Consider the following 22327-nt stretch of genomic DNA (forward strand, 5'->3'; position numbering starts at 1 on the left):
TACCACAATCTTGTAATTTCCGTACAGGTCAATACTTTCCAGATTCAATTCTTTTTTTTTTTTTTTGTATTTTTAAATAAAATGGTATTCCCATTTGGTGTGGTCACTGAGATAGATGGGAAAATGAGGAACTGTGATGCTGAATTTAATAAAAAGGTGCTGAAAGCAATACTCTACTGTGTAATCAGATTTGCTTACTCCCAAAGAAGTGTCACAGTATCTCTTTAGAAAGACACTAGAGCACATAGAGTACATCAAAATGTGTTCATGATCACATAACGCAGGCAGCAACAGCTTTGTACTGCACAGACTCAAGCAGGATGGTTGCCTGCAAAAAGCAAGAGGAGAGAACATGGTATGATTTACCTCTGGGGACAGCCTAGCTGTGTTTTATAAATTCAAGACAAAAGTAAATAGCTATTTTGTATTACTGCTATTGGTGACCACTGGCAGCCAAAAGTTTACTCAAGTTTTCTCAGTATGTGACGAGAGAGACCTGACGAACAACACTACAAGTGAATAATCATGAAATCATGAGACCAACCCACTGAAAACTAACCTGATCTGTAATCTGGTTGGTGTTTTTAATACTACTACCTGTTTACACTAGCTGTAACATATCTGTTCCTCATTTTCTTTCCACTTACAGCTTTTCTTTAAAATCTTCAGAATTTTCATGGCTTTTTTTTTTTACTAAGGCTGATATCCAGTAAAATCAGAGAAACATTAGTAGATGCTTAAAGTTAAGTGTGAAGTACAGAATAGGAACACCAAATAAGCCATGTCATTTAGAGGAATTCTTCAGGTAATTCATACCATAAAATAGACTTTTCTATAGTAAGTCTATCGTAAAATTGAGTAGCTTACAGTGCAGAACTTGATTATGGAAAAAAAGGATCAGCTACCACCTCTAACTTGAACAAATACAGGAAAGGCTGCAGACAGATTATCTGAACAGTGCTTTGCACAATAGGTTTTGAGAAAAATATGGTGGGCTTGTAGGGGCCTTATAGCACCTCTAAATGAAAAAGCACAGGAAGAACTTTTTTTTTTTTTTTTAATGTTCAATGCCATGGCAAAAATTTCTCATCAAGGCTTCAAAATAAAATGTGTAAGGTTTTAGAACTTTACCTCAAACAATGCCAATTCCCCTGCTGCCAACTCTACTGAGGTAAAAAATAAAAAAAGGAAGTGAAGAACATACTGTTTGGCTTGATAACAGAATCAGAGCTACTGTATCTGAAGCAAAAATTACCTTGGCAAACAAATATAATAATATATAATTATATAATAAAAGGTGTCTGTCCTCTCCTATTGTTTTGTATTTTCACCAGACAGATGATATCCAGTACTCACCAAGATTTGGCTGAGACATTGCCATAGACCTCTGCGGCATTGGTGTGGAAGCAGCTGCAGGATGGTGGCTAATGTGATTMAGCTGCTGGTTCATAGTTTTTCGAGGATCTTGCCATGTTGTAATTTTTTCTATGTGACTGAGAAAGGAAAGATAAAACACACAATTAACAGAAAATACCCAAGTATATTATGCACATGACCAGGTATAATGACATAAAAACTACAATTGTTTCTCTTATCTACCCTTCTCATCTCACCTGAATCCATTTGAAATTATCTATCTTTTTGTCATTTATTTAACCCTTGAACAATTTCTTTTTTTCCGATCTTCTGTCTCCTGCCATTTTAACTCCTCATGCATTATTGTTGAATCAATTACTTTTTATTGAACAAATGGTGAATTCCATTATGATGCTGAAGATCTACAATACACACTCATCTTCCACATATTTYATCACCCCAAAATTGTTTATTCTTAGTTTAACAGTCTTTTTTCCATATATTCAAACATATGCCCATTCCTCATGCAGCAACATACAGTCATTTTACTGGGTCAGCCTGTCTTGATAAGACAGGTATTTTTCTTGCTAAATCCAATTGGTTTTGTTCTTTGCCCCTCCATGAGAACCAGTCTGGCTTTACATTTTCCAAGAATATCAGAATATAGTCTCATTATTAACAGTTGCAGATTATATCCTGATAAGCAATGTGAGTGGCTAACCTTTCTGTAAAGGCACCGTTTTTATTACAATGCTGTTAATGTAGGTGAACAATCTACTGCTCTGCTATATTAAACTTCCTCTAGCTATATTGCAATAAAAACTAAAGAGTATTGCTCTGCACAAGATTTTACAGTCAGATAAGTAAATTGTTACTGCTATAACATATTTTTTTGCCACAGAACTTTAACTGAAAATGAAGTTCAATTGTCAATTTTGACAAAAAAAAATATCAGGACAATGATTTTAAGGATCAGCATGTAATCCTGTTTGAAACTTGAAAAAGAAAGAATTATTTTAGAGCGATCAATAGCCTGGTATTTAGTGATCCCCTGGTTGTTGTGATTCCATCCCAGTGTGCCCAACTTTCTGCCACTGACTAACCAAGCTACTGATCACTGGCTGCTCTAGTCAAGTTTTCCTCTATTATTTTTTCCTAGAAAACTTTAAAAGAGATAAGTCTTCAAGAGGAGGATGTAAAGAAGGATAAAAGTTTTAAAAGTTCTGCAGGATAATGCATTGAATCCACCTTTCATAAAGCACAACTTGAAAGTATCTTTACTGAACTCAATTTCAAACTTCTCCCTTCTACTTCCACCTGTGTAGGCACTGCCAGTAATGCAGTCACCACTTCATGTCTCCAGGCTCAGTTGATAACTAGCAGCATTTCATAAGCAGGCTTCAATCTATTGCAATGTTGCCATGTCCAAACTCTTCAAAGTCAACCTCTAACATCAGTAAAAATAACCCGAATTGCAAGCAGGACAAAAACAAGAACAATCTGAACTATTTTTTAAAGAAAGGAAAAAGGTGACACTGTCTTTATTTATTCCATATCCACTTTCTTTTTCTAGTACTTTACATTTAATGTACCCTCCTAAAACTGTAACTAAAGATCACTTTCACTTCTATGCCTGTCTAAAACCCAGCCCCTAAGCAGATGAATCACTTCCCTTTTCATAACTTCCAGAAGTCTTCATTTATGTTATCATTATTATTAACAATGAAACCACCCAATTTTCTCCTCCCCAGCATCAAATCATTGTATTCTCCCTTCACTGTAAATCTTTAAGAGCAAAATGGAAAAAGATGCAGTAAAATTAGTTGAGGAGCAGCATTCTGAATTAAAAATGCTGTTATAGCATTTGGAAAATGCTCTCTGTAAGTCCAGTTTGTGCTTAAATGAGATAGAAGGCATTTTTGCTTAAAACTCCATTTTTTTTTCTCTGGCATTCTAATTCAAATAAAGAAGCTACACTTAATCAAAGGCATGAATTTTGGAATACCAACCTGTAACAGAAAAGATTTTTCCCCAAATAGGAAGAAAATAATTTTTAAACATAAGCTTTAATGATTTATAAAATATTGCCTTGATGAAGATTTATCAAAACGGGTTTTTCACTTCAGAATAGTTCTTATAAACCTTTAAAATTAAAAAAAAAGTAAAAATTAAAATAAGACTTTTTTTTTCCCTCTAAGGTTCATCTCTAGAAACTGAAAGCATAAATTCCTGTTAGGAAAATTTAAAGCACAAGTTAAAGTACTTATAAAGTCAGTTGTATTAAGCAATCCATAACTTGTTTGAACGTGTCCTTCACTCTGACTATGAATCTGAAACCTTAAACTGCCAATTACGTACAGTGAGCAACAACAGGAAGTGCTCTTAACAAAAACACAGTAGGGAACCAAAATGGTCAAATTTAAAATTCGCTTTTGTTATCAAAGTTCCTTTCAGCACTAACATTCTCACATTAAGTACTATCTTTTCTGCATTCAGATGAGAGCTACAAACATATGGAGTCATGTATGTGAGTTTGTACTTAAGATTTTGAGGATTCTTCYTACGTATATGCTTGCGATTTTTAAATTGTTACTTATATGTATTAAAAAGGCTTTTAATCCACATTTTAGTTACTCTGACAAGCTTTAAAAGTGAAATTACCTAAGCGATTAACCAGCAGTTTCTGTTCATCTTTACACAGAAAAATTGTCAAAAAAGTAAACTCAGACCAAGCAGTCGAGCCCCATTACACTCACATACACCACTGCTGGCTGGTCCCCCTCATTCACCCACAGCTTTAGTAAATGCATACACCGTATTCCCTCAGATGAGGGAACGTGGGCTACTTCAACCTCTGACAACGGGAGCGTGTCCAGGGTCAAAGGCCCCTTTCTGGCCCAACCAGCTAGCGCCTCCTTCTCCCACAAATCTTAAATCCAGTTAGTAGCGTCACCGACGGCAGAGACAGCAGTATGCCCTGGGCATTGAGACGGGTCCACAGGAGACTGGATTTAAACATTTTTACTCTTCGGGAAAAGCGAACGAGCCCATCCTGCAGCCAACAGATACCAAAGCAGGCTTCAGAGCACTGGAATCACGCTGTGTTCCCAGCGCGACCTTTGGAGTAAAGGGACTGTTAATGCAAAGTGCAGCCTCTGGTGTGGAGCGCTTCCCTATTCCGCTCTTGAAGAGGAATTACCATATTTTGGTCTGCATTCAAGATAAAAGGCCATAATCTCCTGGGCAAATGGGAACTAAAACATCTGCCCAAGAAACTCAGATGACCAGGAAGCTCATAAAACTATGAAGTTTATGAACCAACTGGAGCACTCACTGGTTATTCCAGTGTTTCTTTCTTGTTACTTGCTGTTTTGTATTTGCTATTCGGTTACACCTAAGAATTGAAACACGAAAGTTGTAAGCAAAATGTTTTATACATAAATAACTTGATACTGTTACTACTGTATGCCAAATCCAGTGCAGAAACAAGCAATCTGTTCTTCTTAGTAAATAGGCCAGCAAGTGGTGAAATCAGACACTGAGCAAAATACAGAATTCCTCATTTAGGCCTTGACCCTGAGGTGGGGTGAAAAGGTGGATCAGACCCTTCCACATTTCCACAACTTCACAGCATAGCAGATATTTAGGAAAGGAATATGGTATCAGGAGTACTTGGTTGCAGTTAGCAATCTATTATAACAAGTTTATGAAATTTTTTATCTTGTTCTTTTAATTCAGGGTCATTAGGTTTCCTGTACAAAATTAGATCATGTGTATACAGAATATCTTTACATAGGAGAAGATATAGGGTTTTGTTAACAGAAGTCATTACAAATGTTCTTCAACAATGTAATTTACGTAGTGCTGGGAGCAAACATTATCATTAGTTCAGCAAAATAAATAATGACTAAATAATGACTTTGAAAAAAACCTTTTTACGAACAGTGCTATTTTAATATTAACCTCAGTATACTTTAAACGCCACAGGGTCAAGCAATAGTTATTTTTCGGGAAACACATTTGTCGTAACACTCCCTGCTAAAACAGTTGGTTTCTGATCACCAAATTAGGATGAAATGAACTGTGGTTCTGTAAAGGAGTTTTTTTCYACATTGTACCAGGAGCCAATTCTCCACCCCTTTCATGTTATTTAAAATATGCCCACTGAAAATGTCATGCCTACAAAGGATGATGAGGCAGAGCTCTGTCATTTGGTTCCTCCGAACTATGTGCCTTTTCTTAGCTATTAATGTAGCGAGGCAGTCAGTATTAAGCCAACATAATACATGGAGAAACAAAACATCTAGTGTCAATAAACAAGGAATTACTTCTTGAATACCTTTCTAGAACGCATCATTATTGCCTTAAACAAAAATCACCCTAACCTGCTGATTTTCCCCTTATTCATTTGAAATAAAAGATATAAATCAAATTTACTGAATCAAGTTTTAAAAAATTCACAAAGCCTCTTCTCACATAGAAATCTTTGTAAGAAAAGAGAAAAATGTTCTGCAAATTGCCATACAGAGCAACCAGTCGTGAAATTGCAGCTGAAAACTAATGCTGCTTTTGTTCAAACTCTCTTTTACCCTTTTTATATAGAAAATGATCTGTATCGTAATTACACATGTGAGAAGAAGGGCAATGACAGACTTTTGGCAATGCTTCTGAACTTAGAGAAGAACTGAAAATTTGATCAAAAAATGTAAGGATCACAGATCTTAAACTATCCAACTGCATAAAAAAAAACCCACAGGAATTCTCTGTGTAAACACGGTAAGTTCTCAGCAGCCATAGCCAGGAGCCATGAGTGCCCTCGCTTGCCCTTGTTGGTGCCATCCTGGCAATGCACAAATATAACTTCTTCATTAAAAACATGCAGACAGAGTGTCTGAAACACAACCCTCAAAAATGTCATTGATACTATGATTCAAGATCAAGTAATGGCTGGTTGTCACTAGATTTTATTATTACGACCACAAAGCATATCTGTTTTTATCTAGCTATTAAAGAAAAAGCTGCTACATAACAGACAATGCCTATTTAACAACTTGGTATTAGATGTGAAAAAGCAACAATGCTTTAAAGTCAGTGCTAAGATTTTAAACTAAAGGGCTTGATTACAGGCCAGAAAGGCTTTTTTTCCCTCTATAGTTACATTGTTTATGTAAACTTTCCCCCTTTGTTTCTACATAGATATTGGGACTTTTTTAAAGGTTAGATTAAAYCCTTGCAGAAACAGGTACCAGCCTATTCCACTTGAAATGACTGGGCAGAATTTGGCCCAGTACCTTTTTATTCATACTGCAGAACCAAAGAAAATATATAATTTATAGAAATTAGGATTTCTATGWTTCTTACAGCCTCCTGGATGTCAGAGCTGACAAAACTCAATTCAGAACAATCTGTTTTCCATAAGACCAGCATGCAAAACACTGAACTTTACAGGTATATTGCAAACACCAAAATGCACAGCAGCATCCTAAAATTCAGACTTTTTACTACCAAAATGGATGCAAAGACAATTACCATTGCGCGGTCACCAACACAAAAGGCGGCTGCCACTCACGGGCCAGTTAAAACAGTACAGCAGTGCACACTGTACTGTACTGTACGGTGGCCAGCTCAAACGCAGTCACAGTGCCACGTGCAGGAGCAGCATTTAGCTCGGCGCCGGCTGTACAACTGCTCTTTGGAAGCACAACACGGCCCAACGTCCCCCAAAGCCAGTCTGAGGTGGGAGTTTATCACTGCGGCTGAGGCCGGGTGAAACTCGCACTCCTGCCGCGAGGGAGGCCCCTGCCCCAGCCCCGTGCTCTCACCCTGCTCTTGGGCTGACGGTGCTGCAATCGGCCAGATCGGGCAAAGCTGACCGATCGGACTAATGCTCGTTCCTTCTTTCTTCCTGTGTGGCCGATAGGCTTTTGCTGGTCTCTCCTCCAGCCAGCCACGGGCTGCACTCAGAAGGCAGAGGGAACGCAGAGCCTTGGCGCGAGACCTGGTGGCTGAGGGCAAGACATCCCACCCCCCGCCCRTGGCAGCATTTCTGACTCTGGCACCATACCACTTACCACTGTTCATTTCAATCTGGGGAAAAAAAAAATCACTCATACAAGTTAAATTTTGTGTAATTATGACTATAAGTGTTTCAGCTCTGAAATAAGTATTTGTACACAAAAGAGAAAAACACTATACAGAGAACCTCCACATACCCTTATCTAGGATTATATCAATCCATTTGTTTCTGGTTTTATTTCTAATCCCCAAAAGACTTTTTTCTTGGCATATATCACATAGCCGGTAACAATGAGACAGAAAACAAAGCTTTAAAGGCCAGGAACATAAACTAGAAATCATGTCTTCATCGCTAAACTGTATTACTTGAAGATTCAGAATCAGAAGACAACAGAATTTTTGCTTCTCCCAACATCTGAGCTTTACACTGGCACTGGCCAAAGGTTAAGTATTTAACTTCCAGCRTTACTGAGAGAACTAGGTACCAGTAAGTTAAATCCTGGGCTAAGTGTCCCCTAATGCCCTGACTATAGGACTATAGGAGAGTTTTACTAGACTTATTTATTTATTGACCTATATTGTTAGAAATCACTATATACATTTAGTTGTGGTATAAGAGCATCTATACAGGAAGATATCCTATTAAACTATATCTAAATTAGTATTTAATATTACACCATTCAGTCCTAACAGCTGTAATGTTGATGTAAATTGCAGAATTTTTCACTTTGCTTAGACTGTAAGTTGTAATAAAAAATACTAAGCTCTTCCAATGCTTTTTAACATGTTTTCCATAAATTATAATAAAATTTTCATTTTTTGAAAGTTTTTCATGAAATAGTTCCAATGTTAATGCAAATAACACTTTGAAGTTTTCCTTATCATTTTTACTTTCCTTTTTCTCATAAAAGGAAAGGGGAAGGGAGAATATGAAATGGAAAATTAACACAATTTTTGTTTAAAAGTGTATATGAATGAAAAATACTGACTGTATTTAAATACACTTTCTGCAACAAGTAATATATGCCGATTGCTCAAYCAAAGCTGAAGCTGAAACCCAACACCAGAACAATGCTCAGAAAGACTAATTTTATCAGAATGCTGCAAAATTATTGTTTATTGCATAACATTTTATGTTAATCATCAGCATATATTATCCAAAATAAGCTTGGGAGAGAATTAGTGAAATATCTTTGATACAAATTTTGAAGGCAAGTGTCTCCATTGGATACATATGAATCCAAGGAGTAGGTGCCCAAAACTCTAAGGACATCTTGGCTAATCCATAATATTGAAGCTTCACCATGTAGCGGAAAGAACTGCTATCTAGAAATGTAATTAATTCTGTAAGACTTTTTTTTTTTGTAAGACTCTCATATTGGGATATTTAAGTATTCAAATATATGGCAAAGTAGCCCCAAAATATATGTTCAAACTCTGACTGTCAAGTTTCTCAGAAATAACCTTTGCATTTGCTGTTCTTACAAACCCTAGTATCAGAGCAGACCATTCCTCAATGAGATCTGCATTCATAAACAAGTAGCATAGGAAAGCAGAAACATTCATTTTAACTTCTGTTTCCGCATTACACATGAGACTGATGGGGGTYATTATTAGTAAACAACAAGTTTTGAAAATAGAATTTTAAACAAAGCTTAGCTGAGGGCTAACACTGTTCCAATTGCAGTCAGGTGAAGTTAAATATTTACAGCTTCAGTGATAGCAGGGATAAAATCTCTGTCAAGTATCACACAGAACGTGCTATTACAAACGCTGCCCTCAAAATCATCAAATCATGGCACTCAGGCCCACAGTCATACAATGCACAAGCTGAGTAGGCAGTAAAATGCAGTCTGTTGTCCTAACAATTTAAAGCAAGGCTCCAGATACAAATAACTTAGCCTTTCAATAGGAGTTTAAGCTTCTGTTCCACCTGTCTTAAGGTGCTTGTTACATTTCTCCTGTCTGGGTGTCTGCTTCTCACTTTGAAATGTCAACGTTCTTCAGAATTTGAGCTCTGCTGCACACTGCATTTTTAGCTGCTGGGCTCTAGTCCCTGACTTCTACTGCAGCCTTGCCAAGGCTGCTCTGTCAGTGCAAACTGGCAAGCAGCGGCATGAAGTCTGTAAATTCTTTTTCTCTTGGTACTAAGTCCAATGATAAATGTACCTCAGTGGTTTCTGTTTTGGGWCCCTATTTTTTTCTAACAATAGGAAATCCAGACTTTCTCACCTAAAAAGTTGAAGAGGAATTGATGAGAAAGGAACTGATTTGAAACATATTACYTCATAAATGTGCTCTCAAAACACTAACTTGCAGTTTGGCTAACGATGTAGTACTTGCATGGGATCTTTTATCAGGGCTTTGTCATAGGGACGAAAAGAATGGATTTTGTGTCTGAGCCACATCAAAGTGAAGCTGCTTTAGGGCAGCGGGAAGCTGATGACTCATCACCATGAACAGCCCACATGTTCTGACTCATTAACTGCTCCCAACAGGGTGACAGCTCACATTGTGCTGGAGGACATCCAGTCACCCGCTTCCGGCTGCCCCATCCCTATTAAACATTGGGAAATCTGTTTATGTCTCTGCGAGCAGAGCCAGATCATTGCCCAACTTTTTTTCTCTGCTCCTCTGTTCTCTGTAAACAAAAAGGGGGAGGGAAGGAAGCTTTGTCTCAAATAAGATTCCGTGTGAAGTGCTTTGACACTGCATGATATGGCAAGCACACTTTTATACAAATGGACAGTTTATTTTTTAAAGTTAAGAAAATGACCTGGGCCACAAAATACCATTCTTTTTGGTGAGCTTGCTCACTGCACTTCAGTGCAATTTCTGGTAAAACTACAGCCAGATCCAAACCACACAGTATTTCAGTAACCCTTAGCATGAAGGCTCTAGCAGCAAAAGAGAAATTGTGTATCAGCTTTCAGTGCCTTAGAATCTGCCTTTAAAACATGCTGATATAAAACAGTCTGTAAAACAAACCAGACATGCTCCAAGCAAGGAAAGGAGAAGTTTCCCAGTCTGCCCTGCCGGCAAACCAGACATTCTCTAAAATAGAGTACTCCTTTGCAAAATAAGTTAACAGTTCTTTTCTCCTGAGCGGTAGCTAACAATTTTGGCCGACTGCAATGGATTTTAATTACTATTTCCCTTTTACTAAGTGACATTGGTGTCAACAATCATTAATCACAGAGGTTGGCAGGCTGAGAGCTTTTTAAGACTAAGGTCCGCAGCAGCAGCTAGCATTCACTGTGACCAAAGGGCTCTGCAAGCCCTGAGCCCACCATGAACACAACCAGCAGAAATAATGACATTTGCTTTAGCTAATGTCCACAACTGCAGTAGGAGGCCAAGCGGAAAAGGTACTGAATACGCAGCCCTTTAAATGATGCAAGAGATTCAATCTTTTGCCTCAAAGGTTGGAAGTTACCACCTGCTTTACAGTACGCTGCACAAAGCCAAACGCAACGTCACAGTTGACTCTTGCTTCATCTCTCTCATGGCTTTCTTCTGCTGTCTCCTTAGCTCAGGTAATACAAATCCCTCAGGCTATGGACAAAGAGCCAGGTCCAAAAATGGAACCAGATTAGAAATAAACCTAATCAAGAGAATGATTTAGATAGTGGATGAATTCAGCACAAGTTATGGGTTGGCAGAGAAGTAGGAATGAACAGTAAAGGCAAGAACTCTTCATGCATTTCCTCACAGCCTGCCACACCAGTGCTGGAGGTAATGAAATGCTTTTCAGAGATAAGACCTTCAGCAGAGACCTTGGTGCATCTTTTTGCCTGCTTGCTAGCTATGCTGCCATGGAGCTCCCTGCCCCTGAATGTTCATTCCTATCATCCAATTGCCATTTCTTCCTCCCTTCTTCAATTATATTACTGTTTGTGGGGCTGCACTATGAATCAGGTTCTCAAAATTATCTAGGTTAAAATAATCTTGAATAAGGAGACCACTGCCACCAGAAAATCATACAAAAATATCAAATAACTGTAGGCTTAAGCAGCTGGATTTCTTTGCCTTTACAGCAACTTCCGTTTATAATCTAATAATGTGCCTTAGAGCAGAGGTAACAGGAACACGTATTATTACCATCACTCTCGCTGTTTCTTTTACAGGCTGTGGCCTGCTCAGGACACTTTGCACCCTTTGGATCTTTAGACACTTCCTGCCCAAAAGGACTCAAAGACCTCACAACACGATGGGCAGTTGCTAAACAGAAGTGTGTTTGTATGTGCTCATAAATGCACACATATGCATTTCTATGAAAGAAAGAAACTCTTTGAAAGTGAACTCTTTCGAATTATTTACTAAATTAAATTTATTCTAAAACTTCACAGTCTAATTGAAATATTCTACAGCTATTGGACTAAAAAAAAAGATTCATACAATACATTTGCAGGAAAAAAGCAATAAGAATAGTAACAAATCCAGACTTCATTTTGTATACCTCAGATAAATTGGAACTAAGAAATAATGTCTGTTAATGTATCTGTTAATTATGGTGGGACCTATTGGCTGCATCTTAGCTTGTGCCAAACAATGAATGCCAATTGTTTACTGTGTAACATCAGACTTAGTACCTCTAAGAACAGACAGTAATCCACCACTGTCCCTCACTTCCTCTCCCCCAACAGAGTATTTGCTCCAAATTGAGTATTTGCAAGTACCTCTTAGACAATCAGATCAATCCTATCCACAAATAGCTTTCCTAGTTTTCCGTTGTTTCAGGTTAAGTTTTAAATTACTTTTCATGATTTTAGAACTGGCAGTGTACTTCATATAGCCAACTCCACARTACTTTCTCATTTTATCCTCCTCCCAACACCCTTTGCTTACCTGGATTTGGCTTGATCTGTATCTCTCCAAACAACTTGTCTCAAACAGGCAAGACAAGTTTCTTTCTTTTTAATTTCTTTTTTTTTTTCAACTCTTATTAAAAGAAATGTCCTACAGGGCTCTTGCCTTAACAGCTCCCTCCAAATTCTCAAAGCACAATTTCAAATATATTTTCTCCTTTGCTCTAGTTTTCAATTTGTTTATTCTCTCTCTGATCTCTTGCACTAGGGTTTTGAATGTACAGCTACATTAAATCAGCTTTAGATAGAATTTACTGCAGTTTGTTTTAAAGATTCTAGGCAGCTTGCACTTATTATATTAAAAGGGAAGTGGCCAACCAGGCTYGCAGGTGTGAGTGGGAGCTAGCAAGCTGTGCTATACTACTTAGGGAAGGGAAGTATCCTTACTAATAAAAAGGGGGGGAAAGTCTCAGTTTCTTGTTGAATTACTTCAGAAAGGTGCATTTTGTATTCCCAATGGCCAAAGAGAAGACATTTTTTTTCTCAGACTACAAACTCCAGTCAGTTTTTCTTTATGTTATATTTTAGGGAATTGGGGAACAGCTGATTCTGGTTATTYGCAGATGATGAATTTGGAAGAGTCTGGTTTGGCTTTCACTTACTGTTAAAGCAACAGTAGATTCTCTGTGTTGTAAGATCCTATTTAATTGCTGAGCAGTGGTGTGTAGTAAATATACCACATACATATGTTTCTAGATCCAAAACAGTTTTGACAAAAAGCTATTTATAAGAAATTTTCTTTCTACTCCTTGGGCCATACTAAATGCTGAGTATTTCAAAAACATGCTTCTTCAGACTTCCTGGGGTATAAACTTTATAGCCTTTTATTCAATTATGGCATGGTTAAAGGTAACTGTAAAAGCTATTTCTCCATTTACAGTTCATTTCAAATGCAGTGTATTTCAGGCCTTGCCATTTTTTCATGTTGCAGTATTTCCTTGCCAGATGGAGTGATAYGGCATTAAAAAAGAAAGTGTAAAACTACTTAAATTAATTCACTGATTCTTCCTGGTGATTTAGTTGGAATTAACATTTTGAAAAGCCAATTGATCAATCCAATTCTTCAATCTTTCTATGTGTTAGACYGTGTTAGTACTTTGAGATTTTCAAATACAAAATGACATCAACCAGAGTGTGAAACCATTATTTTTTAATGTATTTCTGGAGGACCACTTCACTGGCCTCACAGAACTTTGTTTATCCACAGAAGGTCTCATTGATATCATCAATTTCTTAAAAATCCTAGCTTTGTTATTCTTTTTAAAGGAACYCTTAAGCCCAGCAGCTGCAGGTGAAAAAAATTTAAGATACAAATTGAATGCAGATGATCTTGTAGCCTAAGGGGCAGGCTGAAAGTGGTTTCAAAAAAGAACAGCTGAAACACTTTTGCTTGTACAAGTTTAGGTGTTAAGACATGCAAAATAGATATGCAGAACTCCCAAGTAGTGCTCATAATCCACACTCTTCGGCTCCTACGTGGCCAGGCCAGAAGCAGTTTCAGTCAGCATCTCTATTCTCCTGCCATTTTCTTTTGCTCACATAGTCATGCATCTTACCTAAAACTTCTCGTATATCAATATGCTTTATGTTTTCTGCATCAGATGTACTGCCCATATCTTCAGTAGGCTGCAAAAATCTAAGTAAGACTCCAAGATGAAGAAACTTTTCCTTTTATTCTTGCACTCTATGCACAGAAAAAAATGACCTAGAGAAGTCCTGCTCTAATGCTGCTGTTAGATGAATGGAGAGCTTTTATTAGCCATAGATAGGTGGAATGTGAAACGATAGAAGAAGGAATACTACAAACCCTTCAGTATTTCAGGTTTTGAGCTTCAGCTGTCTCTGAATTACTTTAAAAATTTTAATGCAGCACAAACTTACCTCTTTATATACACAAATGACTATCTATTTGATCCCGCTTTTCTGAGTGTTGTTTTGAGAGGATCTCCTGAAATCACATTGATATTTGAGGAAATACAAAAAATTAAAGACCTGTGGGGTAATGGCAAAACTTGTCTTGTTCATGACAGAATGCTGCGTGTCCTTAGCATGTGACTTTCTAAAAGGACAATACTCATGAAACATGAAATTTTATGTTAAAGTAACTTATATAAAGTTGTTGGATTTTATTCAAGATTAATGAACAGCAGTAGCAAAATCAACTATTATATTACAATATGGTTCATGTCCAGGTACAAAGAGATTCATGACTTAACATTGGTGTTGGATGACTAAAATAGGCCAAACTCTTTTTACTGAAGTGATAATGAGAAAAAGTGATAAAAATGTGTTCCTTATTTTTTAGCTTTTGAGATAATCACACTACGTGCATATGTCCATTTCCCACAGAAGCTAAAGTATGTGTGTGTGTGTGTGYGYGCGCGCGCACACRYGCACGTGTGTGTGCACTCCTCTATGGTAAAKGAGGAAAATGCACAAAATGTCTGTCTGTTCATTTCTAACATACAGGATGAAAAAAATTACAATGCATATAATAGTTGCCCTTTTTTCTTAAGAAGACCTTTGATTTCATTTTTCTTGCACTTCAAAATGATTTCCAGGCCTAGTGTCTGTTCCTACGAAATTTCAACAGGAAAGAGAACTAATGTATCCAAAAAAATAAAGATACTGCTTTGGGGGGGAAAAAAAAAACTCTCAAATGAGTATTTTTAGATGTCTAGCCAACAGCAGTTATACTTATTGTCATGTTTAGAAATCTCCAGACCCATTGTTCACTATGGCAACACCACTGGCTCCCGAAGGATCACAGCAGCAGTGGCGCCACTATAATACCACCACGAATGCCTTRCCTTAAGGTGGTTAGTTTGAACAAGTTGGGGGGGGGAGGGCAAAAAGCTCTGAAGGGGATGAAGAGGATCAAGGAATTTCTAAAATTAAGCAATATTTCACAGCAGCTTATGGCAGCTGTTGAGACCAGTGGGAACTCTGGCTGGGGGGACGGCTCCATGTTAGCTGGCAAAATTGTCCCACAGCAGATCACGCACAGCTGTCACCCTCCAGCAGCTCCAGTGCCTCGGAGCGGTACCAGGGCCATCTTGTACCTGGCACCTGTTGGGTCAGCAGACTTGATGATGCACTTCAGTTATTGCTGTCATCTTGCTAATCCTGACAGGGCAAGGGATTCACACTTCAGGAAAAAAAACTGAACTTGAAATATTTTTGATTGACAATAATAAGAAAACTGTACACAYGCTACACGCTCCTTTGAATATGAAAGGAGAATTCGCAAGTGCTTCTTTGTGACAGTCCTCCATCAATTACTCTTTGTTAATTATTAACAAAATACTGGTAGGTTCATTAATTCTTCCCTTCAAGTAGTCTAAATTTCAAAAGATGAACCACTGGTCTCTGGGATATATATATRTGTGTGTGTGTGTGTGTCTGTGTGCGTATAAAAAAAAATGTGCAGMGCGCACACGCCACGTATAGTTTACATTCCTCTGCAGATTTTCTATCTTCTCCGTGGCAGGACATGGTACAGTAACTGTATGAGAAAACCATCTTCTCCCTGTAGAGTCCAGCTGGACTCCTTTTCTCTTGCCCTGCTCCTCCCACCCTTCCCTGACCAAGGACTGGAAAATCTCTGGCACCAAGTTCTGCCTCTCATCACCACACAAAAAGGCATCACAGCAGCTAGAGCAYCATGTCCTAACATCACCCTCCCACAAGTACATATGATAACTATAGAAAAAGGAGATCACAACTATCCCTACAATACTGGAAGCACCTTCTAAGCAARTAGGAAACAGTCATTTCTCTTAAAAAAATAAAGCTTGAAGATCATGCAATAATTTCAGTCCAACATTTGAGGCTTTGTAATTTGTTCATAAACTTTTTTAACTCAGCCTGTAAGTGGAAAGGTGACTCAATTAAATTATGGTCTGAATCACGTCTTGTTAAAGACACTTAGCTTTACTCCAGCATGAGACGGCACAGAATGTCTTAGGAGGAAAACTATCTTTATCAGCATAACCAGTCTACGTGCCAGACCCAGAGCAGACAAAGCATCAATTTTACTGGTTTTGCAGTTCTTTCAGTGTTTTCTCTTAGCTTATGTTTACCTACACACGCAAAAAGCAATGTAAGAAGTTTAATACAATGCACCAAAGTCACATGCTCTGTTGTTAGCTTCCTTCAGTGCTTTTATGAGTGTGCATTCTGATACTATTTTTAATTAAATAATTACATACTATTTTCCCAGACTGTGCCTGCATCACCTTCTGAGTAAGATAAATTCAACTACTCAAAGGTTCAGTTACTGAAGTCTTACAAAGTATTTTGCTTTCTTTACTTAGCATATGGCTTCCTCCCTTATTTACTGCAAAACATGCAAGCYCAGCTCAGATGACAGATAAACTGTATTTAAAGGCTAATGAGTGAATTATCACAGAGCCACCTCAGAAATTTCCACTGAGTTTACAAGCCTGTCTCCATTCTAYAGACCAGGAGCACAATTACATTCAGAAGTACGCAGTAATTTCATGGAGCAATTTGAAACATCTAGGCTCTGCTRTTTCAGAGTAAGTGTCACTTCTATGTTCAAACAGCATCCAGTGATTTCAACTACTACTGTAAGTACTTGTTATTTTTAGAAATTGGGGGGGGGGGAATTAGGAGTGTTTCAATCCTTCTCCCCTAAATAAGAATGTAAATAATAACCACTATCTCATATAAATGACTTGAGTAACATCACATAGTAACTCTTGGAAACTGCTGAATAATTTTGGCTTGAATTTTCTACAATACAAAACATAATTTGCAGATGAAGAATGGAAAATTTCAATTTTGTCTAAATAGGAAACAACTGAAAATTTGCTTATATAATAGCAAGTATCAGTCAACTTTAGTAACAGGAAGCACTGACAATCCTGCCTACAAACAGCAAAAGTAAAGTCTCTCTTAAATATTTCTGTGGAAGAGTGTTACATCTCCTGCATAACAGAAGGAACTAGCTTTCAGAATCAGTATTTTGAATTTCAACATTAATATGCTATTTCAAAAATGCCAGAAGGAAATCCAATATTTACACTAAACCTGGGACTCTTCATCTTGCCACCACTCTTGTCATATTTCTTTACTTTCCTCTGAAAGTAACATCTTCCACTGCAAATGCCAATCTTGTAGCATGTTAATTACATACTAGTCTCCTAGATATGATGTTCAACTACAATACACAAAATAGGAGTATAATGAAACGATCAGTTCTCTTCATTTAGAGCCTCTGATGATTCTCACTGCTACAAAACTGGCAATACTATAGAGATATGAAAATGGATGTTCTTTCTSTCAAGTTTTTAGGTCCTTACAAGAGGTGAGGGAAAATGTGTAGTAAGAGCAAAAAATATAAAACAGAATTTGCTTTTCAAGTAAAACTGACACGTAGTTAAATTACGCCAAATTGTAAAATTGTTGCCTGGACTACAGGATTTTCCTTACTTATTTTTCGTTCCTAATCATAATTTGTTAACTGGACGTTTTATYTATGTCCTTAACAAAATTTTGATCTCTCTTCTTTTGATGAGTTCACATAAACCTCACCTAATTACAAACTGGAAGAARCAACACAAATGCAGACACCATAAAAACCTGTGATACCCATCTGACCACAGCTGGACAGGCTCTGAATTTGGCATGCCCACRAGGCATGGTGCCTTGTGTCTCTACCACCTCTTACAGGCACASGTTGTTCTAAGTCACACCTGCCCTTGTTGTAGATGACATGGTACTTCTAGGAATGGCTTCATGCATCCCGCTCTTTTCAGCTGTGCCATGACAGCAAGGACAGATAGAGCCACAATTGAGGACAGTTACCGGGCAACACTACAGCAGACTCAGGAGAGAAAAGAGATGCTCTAAGCACTGCATGTACCGTGCCTTCCCCATGGATATACCAGAAAGGTACCTTAGAGYCAAACCCAAGGTAATTCAGCTGACCAGCAATGGAGATAGGCAGCTCTTCAGAGCATGAGCCCATCCTGGGTGATGAGCAATGCAGATGCAGACTAGCAAATGTGTCTTCAACTATGGGACGAGCGCACTGCATTCTTGCCAGAAGCTCTGGCTGAAAGAAAAACTAGACCTGTAACATGAGAGTCTGACAGGGTTTTCATCAAGTAAAATACATATTTTTGATTTAAGGGAGCTTCTCTCTCAAACACACACCCCCTTTAATGGCATAAAATGGACATCAAAATGGAGTACTGGGACAGAACTGGAAGAGGTGAACAGAAGCTGAAGCAGTAGAACCTTTTATTTAGGCTATCTTGTGAACAAATAATAATTCACAAAACAAAAAAAGCAAACTGCAGTGGGTAAAAATGGCAATTTCCAATATATAACATCACATCTTTCTCTTGTAGCCTTATTCCCTGTAACAACGGTATGCAAAATGAGTACAGTTTGCAGAATAAGTACTTCTCCACTACTCTGCCATTTTTCAACATCACATAAAGAAAAGTTGATGTCTGGTTCTGCTCCAGGTAGAAGAATGCTATTACTTTTTTTGTCATACTTACCAGTGGAATGTATTTTTAGGCGGGTCCTACTCCCTATAAGAATATATGTGAGAAATGATAAGAGCTTCTGTAAAAAACAGTGAAGATTACTACTACAGAAGACCCTGGACAAGACGAGCTAGGATCTATCAGTGTACAAGAGGCCAGGCACTGACATAGAGTAGGTGTCTGACATTGGCCCACATTGGGGACTGCACTGCAGACACAGAGCACAGAGATCTGGTAACCTTGACAAACAGGTAAGATTCTGTTCTGACAAAGGAAAACTAGGCAGTTGGGGTACCTTTCCCGCTTAACGCAGGCTGTTTAACATACTGATGTTTCTCAATGTTCTTAAGCCTCTTTGGCTTATCATGGGACACCTGGGCTGCTGTGAACAAAACAGAGTTGGAGCCAGTTCCAACTTTCAGTGGTTCTAAATGGCAAAAGCACACCAGGCAGCCTAAGGTCACAAATCAGCCCCTGTAGTTTGGGTTAGAAAAGCACAACAGGAGGCTACAGCCAGCTAACACAGAATAAAACTGTSGTTGTGCAGCCATGGTGCCACTGGAGTGCCACTGGAAGGGGACTGCTCACCTAGAGCAGGTTCTCACCATTCCCTGGTGTCAGTCCTGGCAGCACGCAGCACCAGGGTGCAGTGAACGAGCTCACTTGTTAAACCTAAGGAAGGAAACCCCGCTGATCACTTTTCAGTGRGAGCAACAAATTGAGCTGACTGATTGCTATTCAAAACCCAAGGGAGAAAAAGGGTTGGAGATTACAGCAGGGAATAGATGGGCAGAGTCAGACTACCCCTCTCAGCAGTATCCTGCAGTCAGAACAACTTAAGCTATGAAACAGCAGGGTTAGTTTCAGTCTACTTCATAGTCAGTTGTGGTCTCCTGATTGCTGAAAGAGGAGGAAAGAACGGAAAAGACAGAYGAAAATCTACAGTGATACTTTAATTTTACACCAAAACCAGACTCCAATGAACACGCAATACTAGCTTTTTTAGTATAACAAACTTTTACAACTCCTATCTCATAAAGTAACAGATTTTGTCTATTCTTAGGGCATTCCTGAAGCACTCATTGGCACTTGAACTAGTGTCCCGTAAGTCCACATTTACAGCTGCTGCAAAGCACTCCGGGTGGCCCCTATTTATATTCTTGAAAAAAATGGGGGTAGGCAGCCAGAACAGCTGTTAAAAGTTAAACATTATTTTCTAAGTTCAGTATTTTCATTATCCACTGACATTATTCACTGTTAATCACAAAAGCAAAAAAAAGTCTGCTTCATTCAAWACCAAAATATGTCAATAATATTTTAGAAAGGGTTTGCATGCACTGTATTCATATGAAGAGAGAATATCTATTAGGCTGAAGAGCTTAAAGCTGCATGCTGTTCACTATATATTATTATACTATTCACTTCCTTTCAAAGTTGGAAAGGACTAGATTTTCCATTATATCACTAGCAGCACAAAAGCACATATAAAAATCAGTATTTCTCAATCGCTTCTCCTTTGAAACTGCAGAAATTAACAACTAACATTCAATAGTTCAACTATTCATTTCTGTAGAAGGTTCAAGTGACTGTACAGTATTTCAACTTGCAGATTTAGCTAATAAAATGCATGGCACTTGTTTTGACAGACACTGATAATGTTTCATGAAAATTTCATGAAGCTTTAACAAGGAGACATAGTGTAATTATTTAACTGACTGAGCCATGAACTTAGCTTTCCTACTGCATGTTCATTGTAATTTCTAATTTTGAAGCTGGAACACTACATAACAATTTGAATATTTATTAACCTATGCTAAGTACTAATTAAAATAACTTCTGTGGTGAAAAGAGTTGCTCTTTTTCCTGAATTCATTTCAACAGTGTCTGCTACTGTGAAGAGAACTTTAAGAATGTCCTGCTAAGCTGCCCTGTAAGTGACTGATTTCATTGTTAGTATATGCTGTGGACTTAAAAAACATTAAACCAGTTATACAAATGGAAACAAAACACCCTTTGAGTTCTATTGACAACTTAACCTTTAGAATTTGGATGAAATCCCAATTCTTGAGAGAAAGAAAAAAAGAGTACTGAATGAAACTATTATATACAACATTGTTATGGGATTTTTTAAATGTATACAATATATAACTGTTTTAGTGCATATTGCAAATAAATGCATTGTTTTAATGACGAGTGTAATAATACATTGAAATTAAAGGTACATATCAATGATTTTATTAAATACTCATGTTTATTTTATTTTGGGATAGATGTAACAATCTGAAAACAAAATATTCCWTTGCCAGGGATACATGAGACTTTCTGATTCATGAAGTTACAGAAACTGTTAAATAGGTTACAGAATGAAAAATAAGTAACTGTCTTTCACTTGGGCTAGAGGGCTGTACCCATGTTTTGATGTGAAAGTGTCTTTTTATTTACAAATAGAAAATTCCTGTCAAAAGTTAACACATTTATGAGTAATCAGGGTTTATATAAAAGGAATGTAAAATGGGACTGCTTTGTAACAAGAAAGGTAGAAGCAGCCCAATCTAATAAATGTTCTTTTACTACCAAGCTGACATTTCTAGACAAATTGATATTATTGTAACATATCCTACACGCTAGTAAAGCAAACGAACCAACACAAACCCCCAAATCCCTATAAAAATATGCAGCATCTCCTTACAGTGAACTAATCAGAATCTTCCCCTTACAAGAATAGATATTAGCACAGACTAACATTCTAGCAAAAACATGACATAAAATCCCTATGACACTATAGAAAAATCCTCTCTTAAAGCTGTGTTCCTCTCCGTTGGTGAGAGGCAGAGAAATGTATGACAGGCAGAATTTGGTCACAGAATTCTCTTTTTCAGTCTAGATTCATATTTCATGTTTTGCCTTCTCTRTGTGTCAGAAAATGATCATTAATGTTTCCAGAGAGTTGTACAYTTCGCACGTGTACAAAAAACGTTTTTTTTTCTAGTATCAGTGTTTTTTGGATAAGAGGATTAATGAGGTTGAACTCATTATTATTTACATAATCCCAATAAAACTCTGATATTTGTGTTATTTAACTAACTGTGATGGGTTGTCTGCTCTTTGTAATTAAAAAAATTACTATTAGGAGCTTCAGATCATTGCAATATTTCAAGCACACTTATATAAAAAGTTTTTAGTTGTAGAAGCAAATTACTTTCTACTCTGAAAATAATAGCATGCACATCTTCAATCTAGTCTACCTTTTGTTTTTGATATTGTACAGGGATCAGTGTTTCCTAAAAAGACAATGAAACGGCATTACCACAGTCTCTGGAATTTCTTTCCACACATGCACAGCAGTTGTTCTAACTTTTTTCCTATGACAAGCTCTCTTTTTTCCTGTTCTGCTTGGTCAGAGTTTCCAAACGATAACACAAACAGCCTTGAAGAATACATTTCCCAGACAATTCTCCTTCACTGGAAAATTAGCACTCTGGCTCAAAACACACATGCTGGTGCAAAGCAGGTCCTCACTCAGAAGCCATTCTCACAACCTCGGCTTTCCCATCAGTACATTGA

The 22327-nt window shown here is 37.6% G+C and overlaps 1 protein-coding gene across 3 annotated transcripts in view; it reads right to left on the reverse strand.

Moving 5' to 3' along the window:
• WWTR1 (WW domain containing transcription regulator 1) overlaps positions 1-22327 on the reverse strand; it is a 74985-nt gene that overhangs the window by 30299 nt on the left and 22359 nt on the right. For all 3 annotated transcript variants that reach the window (XM_085302818.1, XM_085302819.1, XM_085302820.1), the window contains exon 2: positions 1357-1493. In XM_085302818.1, the coding sequence (XP_085158944.1) occupies positions 1357-1493 (137 nt within the window). The remainder of the gene's footprint in view (positions 1-1356; positions 1494-22327) is intronic.

The sequence above is a fragment of the Rhea americana genome, unplaced genomic scaffold (assembly GCF_003343005.1).
Source record: "Rhea americana isolate MKP2758 unplaced genomic scaffold, rheAme1 scaffold_193, whole genome shotgun sequence".
Lineage (NCBI taxonomy): Eukaryota > Metazoa > Chordata > Aves > Rheiformes > Rheidae > Rhea > Rhea americana.